Below are 9,856 nucleotides of genomic sequence, written 5' to 3'. Positions count from 1 at the left end.
GGCACAGGATCCTGGTAGGAGACGAGGGCTGGGCAGAGGGAGTTGGCGAGCTGATGTTGTGGGCTGGGAGGCAGGACCGGAAGGTGCTGCTGAAGGAGAGCCAGCCGACGCCGAAGGGTTCGCAGGGATATCCGACGTCAGGTTGTCTTGACGCCGGGCAAGGCGAGCCCCAGCCGTCGAGAGGTCTTCCTGAACAGACTCACCCTCCTTGGCCTCTTCGTGGATGTACGCCTCCACCAAGCGGTGAAGAGACTCGGGCTCTGCAGCCTTTACGGCCTTGGCGACCTGTTGAGACAGCTCCATCCGCGACTCGGACATCAAAGGCTGACCAGCGGCAGCGCCGTGGGCATGGTGTCCTGTACACCTCATCGATGGAACGACAGCAGAAGTCAATCCATAGCCGATGAAGAGGCACACGGCAAAGGTAGCCGTGAGGCGGCAGGCTCGTGCCATCCTGTTGGGCCTGGGGGTTTGTGTCGAGGGCGACGTGGGTGTGTTCGTCATGAGGGTCCTCTTCTCATCAGAAGCGACAGTCAGCAGTCCATCCTCCAGATTGGTGTCATTGAGCTTGTCGGAAGCCATTGTTGCGAGTGTGGTGGCCGAGACCGAGGACGAGCCAAAGAAGGTGGGTTGAGGAATGGTTTTATGAGGACTGCTGCTGTCGAGAAGGGCGAGTGAGGGCGAGCGGAGGAGGCTTGACGGATCTACCTTTCCTAACGCAGCGGGTCGATCAGGAGCGAATGGAAGGGCGAAAGCAGCCCAAGAGCCAAGAAGTAGGTTTTTGGGGTATGACGAGGGCGGTTTTAGCGGCTCTGCAGGCTTGGTCGATGACAGGCAAACCAGAGAAAAAAAGAGCGAATGTTTGTGGGGTGGAGGGAGGAGGAGGAGAGTTGTGAGACGCGACCGAGAGGCTCCGGTGTCAACACGATCGAGGTGGTGAGGGGCAAGCAGGCAGGATATGCAGGATATGCAGGATGGTTGACGACAGATGATGTACTCGCACGATGCTGGGGGTTGGAAGAGGGTCGGATGGAGCAAGCTAGGAGGCACCGTCGAAGGGGTTTGTGGTGTGCGAGGAAGCTCTGGCCTCTTCGCTGCCTTGTTCGGTCGGGTGCGTTGGTAGCGGCAGCGTAACAGTCGAACGGTATCCGCGGGGCTAGTGTTCCCGGAGAGATATTTTCAGGGCAGGCTTTGGGTCTACCAGGTAGTGCTGGGCCGGCGCCGGAAGCTCAGAGGCGTCGCCGATTGTCTTAGACACCACAAACACGAAGATGGGCGGACGCGGCGATCGGGCTCTGCTAGTGGGGGGTGGGTACACTTGCTGGGATGTGGTGGCGAGGCAAAGAGAGACGAGAGCGGGCGACGAATGCAGCTGGCGGAGGGAGATGGGGAGGAGAATTGGCTGTCGATGACCCAGGCTGCAAGGAATCCAAAGGATGATATCGCGTTTTTGGTCTTGGGGTGTTTATGACCAGGGGGCGGCCTCGGCCTGCCTGCACACGTTAATGGTCGATTCGCCTCTCTGGTCGGCCAGTATCCCTGCAATCGTACCCTCGTCGGCCCAATACCCATATCGTCTTGTCGTGCGCCCAGCAAACCTGCGGCTGTGACGGCTGCGAGGGCGGCGAAGTTCGGCCATTCGCACTGACTGGTCTGGTAGCCTTCCCTGGCCCTGGCCTTGGCCCTGGTCCTGGCCGTAGCCCCGGTCCCAAAGCTCGGATGGATGACAGTCCAGCTGGTCAACGAGGGCTTCGCCGTCGAGTAATTACCGTCTGATGCAACGCCAACAATATTTCCTGGCCGTGCTCGTAGTGGAATGCTGTGCTCATTGAGCCGCCGATGATCCGGCGAACAAACCTGACGGGCCGTAGGACACCACGAGGGTCCCCTGTGACATCACTGGGGCTCGTGCTTCTTTCTTCAGAGAGCTGCCCGACTCGTATTGCTCCATTTTGTTGGGTGTCGTTTTTTTTTTAATCCCTTTCTTTCTTCAACCCCCCTTCGACTCCTCTGTAGCGTCACCTTGTCATCGCTTACGCCCGCGCGCCGAGGAAGGCGAGGCTAAAAGTGCGGTAGTGCCGGCGCAATACGAGCCACGGTGATAGTATGACGTTTGCCGTTGTGAGGGGCTGAGAAGGTTTGCTTGCGTTGTCATGATATGTGCATCAATTAAACCCAACGTTTCGTTGTTTCTGATGCATCGGCTGACCGGCTGGCTGTCCTCAATTGGAGCCCGCATGGATGTCGACCGAGTTGAGTTGTGCAAGCAGCAGCCCAGACACTTGAGCGCTTCAGGTGGGGGGTCGCGATTAGACAATAATTGGCCGTGAACTTCCAAGCCTTCCGCGCCACATGCCCAGCTTCTTGGGCGAGCTTTTGGAGGCTGTTTTGGGGAGGTCGGTCTCGGTCGTCCTGGTTCGTTGACATGGTTGCTGTGCTGACACCTCGTGTGCCTTCTTTTGCTCATCCTTGACGTTTTCGCCTTCGCCACCCTTTCCCACTGGAGACACAGAGCATCTCATTCGAGCTCGGCCACGGATTCCGACGAACAGATAAGAATAGGCATACGATCTCCATCTCCCGACCGCGTTCGCTCCCAGTGGACACAACGAAGCTCTGGGGCTCTCTCGGAGGCTGGGACACGACGCTAGGCCATCGCCGGGACCCAGCAACCGATACTCGTAATCCTTGCAGGTCGCGCTAATGTATGTACCAGGGCCACGCCTCTTCAACGATTACGAAGATGTTCTGGGCGATACGGCCGGCGACCTGGCGGACCGAGACGTAATCCCATTCTGAGTAAGCTGCTCATAGGCTCCCTTGTCGTCGAAGAGTGGCCCCAAGATTCGTCCGCCAAGGGCATCTCTTAGTCAACTTGCCTGTTCAGAAGATTGATGACTGTATTTTGGACCAAAGAGACAAAACCGACTGTGCACCTCATGTGTGTGTCGAGACTGATATTTCGCTCGTCATCGTTACTCGCGTGCTGAGGTGGTGGCGGCGGCGGGCCTCCACCGTCCTCGCCTGTGCATCACTCAAGGTTCGGCTGCAAAACTCGTTGTCCCACCTGAACCCGAGGAGCGGGGGAGGCTGGCGTCGTCCCAAGTTCGACTCACCTCACTCAGCTGAACCTGCTGCGGAGCGGGTGGGGGGAGGGAGAGCTCTGGGTTTGGGAGGCTTCACGATAAGCGAGAAGAAGGTGTGTGATGGATGAATCGTTGTGCCCCATCCAAAGCCGTTGAATGTGTGCCGTCAGCTGAACAGAAGCTGCCGACTGGGTCGAAACGTTCCATGCTGAGACGCAAGGAGCAATGTGGCTTCAATGATGGTCAGCTCGACAGGTACCTTGGTAATAAGGCAAGGTAGGTAGGCTGGTTTGGGGGGGGGGGGGCGGTTGCTTCAGCCCAACTGCCGGGCGGAGCGTTTTTCGCTCTCCTGAAGCAGCATTGCAACGTCCCCCTGCTCAGCCACCACCGCTCTCGCTCTCGGTGTGGGGGAGTGACGATACATGTACGTGGGCTTTCGTCCCTCATTTCAGCTAAGTTTCCTGTGCCTCCTGTCAGTCATGTCGTGTCGTGTTGTCCTGGGCTACCGCATGCACTTGTTCAGAAGAGTATGACAGGTCAGTCTGGGCCACTGCTTTGCTGGGCCAAGGCTGCTGCTACGATTACGTTTGAGCCGATGGAAGAAGCCCCCGCCAACAAGTGACATTTGCTTTCTTCGTTCTTGCCTCGCATCCGGACAGGCCGTGTGTTGCTCGTCGAGTCGAGATGAGTCCGGCATGAATGACTAGAACGGATGTGAACATGTTGACAGATTTAATATATATGAATCACAGCCTTGGCCCTTCATATCTGCCTGCTGATGGCTACGACAGCCCCTTGTCCTGATGCACCTGAGATTAAGTGCACTGCAGTCTAGTCCCTGAGAGTGAATCCGTGGATCAGCCAACCGCGGGGCCTTTTCTTCCGCCTGTCCTGAGAATCTACCACCATTTCGTCTGGGAAGAGACAAGAGAATAGACGCTCAACGATCGAATGGTGGAATGTGGTCGGTCACGTTTCTGTCACACTGTTACCTCCCATCCAAAGTGTCACATGACGTTGTAATCTCTCCCAGATCACCTCGATAAGACCATCTTGGCTTTCCCTCGGACCATGCTGCACAGAGAAGTCAGATGCAGTGGCAATGAGGGCTGCCCTACAAGCATTCCACTTGTGCTGATTTCTCATGCCGGGCTCAAATGACGAGCTTCATGAGGAGTATCAATGTGGACGACTGTCTGCAGTCCTTGGAGACGTTCAGTTTATGGAGTCACGCAAGAGGGAAAGATGTCTTGGGGATGATGTGCATCCAGAATGTTCAATCTTTCGAAGGTATCGTGAGCCGGGCTGGCACTCCACTATTAAGGCAGCTGCAACCGGCTGCGATGGCTCAGCTTACATCATCGACAAATCCCCACAGATTCGCATTTAGCGCCCTCTTGAGGCGCCGCGGGGCTGAAAGCCCCTGTCTATCCTGTACCGTCCTCAACAGATGGACACCGGCATCCTCTTTCATGTGATTAAGTATCATCCGAGAGCTCTCCACTCGCTAGGTCCCGCAGCCCTTCTGACCGACGAGACTCCATATCGACTCGAACAACGTCGTCATCCCGGCATCGTATCATGACGTGAGACACCCGCTCTCCGGCGCATCATCCCCTGCCGTGTACCTTCACAGAGGTCTCGATCCTGGAGCTCCCCTTGCTGGCGTCTTCAAATGGTGGCCGCGAATCCGTGACAGACCGACCTCTAGCTATGCCACCCGATCGCCTCAAACCCGAATCACTCGCCCCGCGCGACGATGCGAACGACATCGATGAGCTCCGAGCTCTGAACCGAACACCTCATCCTTACCACCACCTGAGTGCCGAGCTCCCACATGCTGCGCATCGCTTTGCGTTCCCCGCGACCTCTGGGGCGGGCCCAACATCGGCGCCATCCCCCGCCCGCTCCGACGACAGCAGCGAGCCGCCGTCGCCGTTCCCTTCATTCACAAAGGAGTCGACGCCTCTCAGTGACAGCGGTACCGAAGCCGATGACGAACACTTTCTGAAGGGCTTGCCCGCGCCTAGAATACCATCGCACAAGGGGCTTCGCGGGCGCAACGAGCTCATATCGGGGACATCCTCGCCACTCCCCTCGCCAGCATACTTTGGGAACCGTAGCAGCCATGGGAAGCTTGGGGAGGGCCAAGAGAAACCGGAAAAGGAGCTCAATTTCTGGGAAGACCGAAACTACCGGCGCACAAAGGAGCTTATCCGACGAACCCTCGAGTTCATCATCTCTGGAGTTCTTTTCGGTATTCTTTGGACCAATGATACCGTAAGGCTCATTTTGAGAGAATGGAATCAAGGTATGTGGCCTTAAAAGATGTAAGAGGTCGAGTGTACTAATTTATGCAGAACTTTCCCTAATAGTGGCGTTATCAGCATCGCTAATGCTTCTCTACCCTGTGCGCCTTGTTTCATGGGCGCACCGGAATCGCAACCCTCCAACATGGCCTCCGTTCTCCATACCAACTGTTTTCGACCCAGCATCCATATTGTACCCTCCCTGCATCACCATGCTGGTCTCACTTCTTGTGGCAATGGATAATCGTGGGGTTGTGCTCCCCAATATCATCCTGAGCATCAGCGCCATACCCAAATTTTTGATCCCGACTGCCCAGCCTCTCGAGGTCATCAGCCCCTTTCATTGGGCCCTGTCCTGTATCCCGCTGGCCATGGCACGCGCACAACCGAAAGATCTTGTCGCAAATCTCCGACCAGACAGGCCGACCATTGATCCTGAGACGGCTGTCCTGCTGTACCCGTTACACCAATCGCTCCTGGTGGTGTTGCATCACATGACGACGACCAGTCTGCTCACAGCCGAGCTGCAACTCCTCTCGATCGGGCTCATCAACGTCCTTCTTCTCGCCCATTCACCTCAGGCCACCATATTGCAGTCACTGCTATGGGTGGGTGGCGTCACTGTATTGGCATTGTGTGGGCCAGTCATACGATGGGGCATCGCCTTGGCTAGGGTACCAAGGCTTCGCTTCAGGCGTACCTCCTTCTCCTCCAACGGGTCATGGTTTGGCCTGGTCAAAAATGCACTGTTGCCACAGCGCGTTAAACGCGACTTTTTGCGGTCACCAACCGAAGAATCCGCGTCCGAAGTGTTTGATTCAGACGAGGACACAGCAAACGGTCCTCTGATGAAGCCATCACGCGTGCGTACCTTCACAGCTAGCGACCTCAACTCGCATCAGGCTGGTAGTCTAGGCCGTTCAACATCGGCAAGTGTGCCGTCCCCTTCGGCAAATGGTTTCGCGTTCGGCAGAACCAGCACGATGCCCGTCGTGAATCGTCCTCAGCGCTCCATGACGCATACCCACTCGGGCAGGAGGAAACGAACATCCTCAACTACCGTGCGGTCTTTCTTCCGACTCACAGAAACGCAGGCCACGGTGAAAAAGTGGATCTACTCAGCGTACGTGCATGTTGGCATAGTATTGATTATCTTACTCCCAACAAGGGATCACATTGGCCGCTACGCTCTCAGCGGTCATGAGGCGATAGGTTGGGCGTTGGGCTACCTATTCGGCGACCTGCCGTGGTTCAGGTTCCAAGTCGTGAGCAACGACTTAGAGCGCTGGATCTTTATCCCTCCGCGTCTGGATGACGTTCATGAGTCCTGTCACCTCGGATGGGTGCAGCACATACGCCACGCTGACTTTGGAGAGGCAAACACAAGGCTCCTCATAGGTGTCTACTGGCTAATCGTCATCGCATTCGGGTTGATCGTCGTGGTCAACTTGGATCCGAAGTTCGAGGTCGACACGAGGCGTAAAGTCTTTCACTTTATGATGGTCGCCATGATTCTGCCAACAACCTACGTTGACCCCGTGTTTGTTGGTCTTGCGTTGTCCTTCGCCCTCGCCATCTTCCTCGTCGTCGACCTTCTCCGCGCCAGCCAGCTCCCGCCTCTCTCGCGCCCAATCGCATCCTTCCTCACTCCCTATGTCGACGGACGCGATAACAAGGGCCCTGTCGTGATTTCGCACATCTTTCTCCTGATTGGCTGCGCTATCCCTCTCTGGCTCGCACTCGCGACTCTGCCCCGCAGCTCGTCCGCAAAGCTCGAAGACGATCCCCTCGCCGGCTGGGAGGTCCCGACCCGCGAAGTCAGCATGGTCGCGGGCGTGATCTGCGTTGGCCTCGGCGATGCCGCCGCCTCGCTCATCGGCCGCCGTTACGGCCATAAGAAGTGGATCTGGGGTGGTGGCAAGAGCCTCGAGGGCAGCGTCGCCTTTGCCGCCGCTGTCTTTGTAGGACTCATGTCGGCGACGACGTGGCTGCGTGTCGGCGGGTGGCCTGTGGCTGCCAAACAGCAGACGACCTGGGCCGTTGCGGCGCGGAACGCCGGCGTGTGCGGGAGCATGGCGAGCTTGACCGAGGCGGTGCTCACGGGGGGCAACGACAATGTCATTGTACCTATTGTTCTGTGGACGTGCGTAAAAAGTTTGGGCGTGTAGATAAGTGGTTGTGTGACCTCGTGGGATTTAATGGCGTTTGGAGAGCGGGGAGAGCGATCTAAATATGGTCAGTGACCCGAGGGCTGGGGTTTAATCATGTGGTAGAGGCATTCCAACGAATTAACGAAGCATTGATTACATGAGCTGTCGACCGATATTTGTTCGCCAGCATTGGTGCCAGGTCCCTGAGGCTGAAAGACCAGAGGAACGCCTGACGTCTTGCAGCGCCTGACGTCTTGCAGCGCCTGACGTCTTGCAGCGCCTGACGTCTTGCAGGCAACTTGATATCTACTACGCAAGGACCAGAGGAGTGTGAGCAGAAGCAACGCTACAAACTGACCTCTGAATATGTATTAAGCCATAACGCCAGCCTGTATAGGCACCAATGCTGTAGACCACCTATTGCCATGCTTGACGCTTATTCCCCTTCTCCCCCGGACGCCGCCAGACTCTACGTTCGGCTTCCAAACACTACAGCGCAAAATGATTTACGTGGCAGCATCATGTCATGAGTTCCTCCAAAATACCCTCCAATTCATCTTTGCGGAATGGCACGCTTAGCAACTCCGTCCCAATGGCGTCCTTGCTGCTCGTAATCATCTGATGGTCGTGGAACCTGTTCGCAAAGTTAGCGCGTGTCGTGGCTTGCTCGCACACAGGGAGCAACCTTACTCTTTCAGCAGCGTACGGAACGCCATCTCCGAACTGCAGATGAACTCCTCGACGGCCTTGTTGTACAGCATGCGATACTCCACGGCCGCACTGTCATCCCCGTCATCGCCGTCCTCGGCGGCAATGAGCACCTCGGCCACCAACAGACGGAAGAGGCTCTTCGCGTTCTCCGGCAGACTGGCCAGCACGAAGACGACGCCCTCCTTGCCGTTGATGGCGCGGGCGCGACGGCCAAGGAGGTCATGGACGTCGTCCACGGGGTCGAGCTCCGCCGCCGGTTTGGCAAATGTTGTGGTGTCGTGGAACAGAAAGTTGAACGAGGCGCGGAGGGCGGCGTCCCAGAGGAGAGAAAAGTCGGGCGTGTCGGCCGAGCAGAGAAAGCGAATGTTGGGGTGCGCCGCGAGGGCGGCGAGGGCCTGCTGCGTTGCGGGCTTGCGCAGCGGCGGGGCGTCGATGGAGTTGAGGAGGAGGGTCAGGGTCACGCCGGCTTCTGTGAGGTGCGAGAGCAGGGCCTGTAGCATGGCGGGCGGTTGGGCGGGCAGTTTGTGGGTTGGGTCGAGGGCGAGGGTGGAGGCGATTGTGTTAAGAATGTCGCGCAGAGTGATGGTTCGCACGTAGCCGTTCACGATGACAATCTTGTGACGGTCGTGCTTCTGAATCTTTGCATAGGTGTGTTCTGCGAAACGTGTGAGGAGCGCACGCTTGGAGCCGAGCCCGTAGAGGCACAGGCTGAAGCCCTCGGCGAGCTCGAAAGACCATTGGCCGAAAGAGCCCTCATGAAGGGATTGTAGGAAAACGAGGTCCTCAGCGTGAGGGTCTTTGAGGTCTCGGATTATAGAGAAGTACTCGTCGTGCGTGAGAAGGTCGATAGAGGCGAGGGTGTTGTTGGAGGTTTTGGTACGGCCGGGCTTATTGTGTTCAAAGTACATCTCGTGCGCAGGAAGATCGCGTGGAGGGGTCGGTGATCGTATTTTTGGCGGCCGCCCCTTTCGTGCTGGAGTCTTTTTCGATGGGGTCGTCGCTGCCGCAGCTTCTATGTCGTCCTCGTCCTCGTCTTCGCTCGACTCGTAAATGGCCCTGGCAAGCCCACCTTCATCCTCCTCCTCGCTGATGTCGTCGCCAACGACGCGCTCAATCAGCGCCCTGGCACTCTTTCGCTTGGCAGAACGGTCTACAGCCGCCCTTTTCCGTGGAGTAAAGCCATTGGCACCGGTGGATTTTGTTGGCGTTTCGAGGTTTTGTGATTGTCGCAACTTGGAGGGTGTCGCGATACCGTTGGTCTGCGGTGTCGCATCCTTTCGAGGCCGTCCTCGTTTTCTCTTGGGGGTTGGTGTTGGTTGCTCGATCTCCGATGCTGAATCTTTCGGAAGATCGTCGTCGGGCACATCATAGACATCTGCAATCTGTTTGAGCTGAAGAGAGCCTCGTTGCCTTTTCGAAGGGGTATCCGCCACTGTGTCGTTGCCATCCTCCGGGTCTGGTCGGGCTCGTTTGACTGATGATCGGCTTGGCGATTCGGCTGCCTCTTCTTGTAGGGGTTTCCGTCGAACCATTTTGCAAGAATCGGTCACTGCGTCGGCGATGCCTGCGGTTTTCGACGTTATTTAGGCTTTGACGGTGC

At 57.1% G+C, this 9,856-nt stretch overlaps 3 protein-coding genes across 3 annotated transcripts in view; 1 reads left to right on the top strand and 2 right to left on the bottom strand.

The window, feature by feature from the left end:
* The window catches only part of VDBG_04086 (hypothetical protein), a gene marked incomplete at both ends in the record, with an annotated part of 2,036 nt that extends 1,454 nt beyond the window's left edge, over positions 1 to 582 (bottom strand). The window contains one exon of the mRNA XM_003006087.1: positions 6 to 582. Within this exon, the coding sequence (XP_003006133.1) occupies positions 6 to 582 (577 nt within the window). The remainder of the gene's footprint in view (positions 1 to 5) is intronic.
* A 4,217-nt stretch (positions 583 to 4,799) lies between these two features.
* Positions 4,800 to 7,563, top strand: VDBG_04085 (dolichol kinase; the record flags this gene model as incomplete). Its single annotated transcript, XM_003006086.1, has 2 exons — positions 4,800 to 5,397; positions 5,462 to 7,563. 2 exons carry the CDS (start codon positions 4,800 to 4,802, stop codon positions 7,561 to 7,563), a joined length of 2,700 nt encoding a protein of 899 aa, XP_003006132.1.
* A 501-nt stretch (positions 7,564 to 8,064) lies between these two features.
* VDBG_04084 (origin recognition complex subunit 2) lies at positions 8,065 to 9,788 on the bottom strand (the record flags this gene model as incomplete). Its single annotated transcript, XM_003006085.1, has 2 exons — positions 8,065 to 8,179; positions 8,236 to 9,788. 2 exons carry the CDS (start codon positions 9,786 to 9,788, stop codon positions 8,065 to 8,067), a joined length of 1,668 nt encoding a protein of 555 aa, XP_003006131.1.
* Between the last annotated feature and the right edge of the window lie 68 nt (positions 9,789 to 9,856).

This window comes from Verticillium alfalfae, genomic scaffold, assembly GCF_000150825.1.
Source record: "Verticillium alfalfae VaMs.102 supercont1.4 genomic scaffold, whole genome shotgun sequence".
Lineage (NCBI taxonomy): Eukaryota > Fungi > Ascomycota > Sordariomycetes > Glomerellales > Plectosphaerellaceae > Verticillium > Verticillium alfalfae.
The sequence above is the reverse complement of the archived record's forward strand: the minus strand, read 5'-3'. Positions and strand labels throughout refer to the sequence as shown.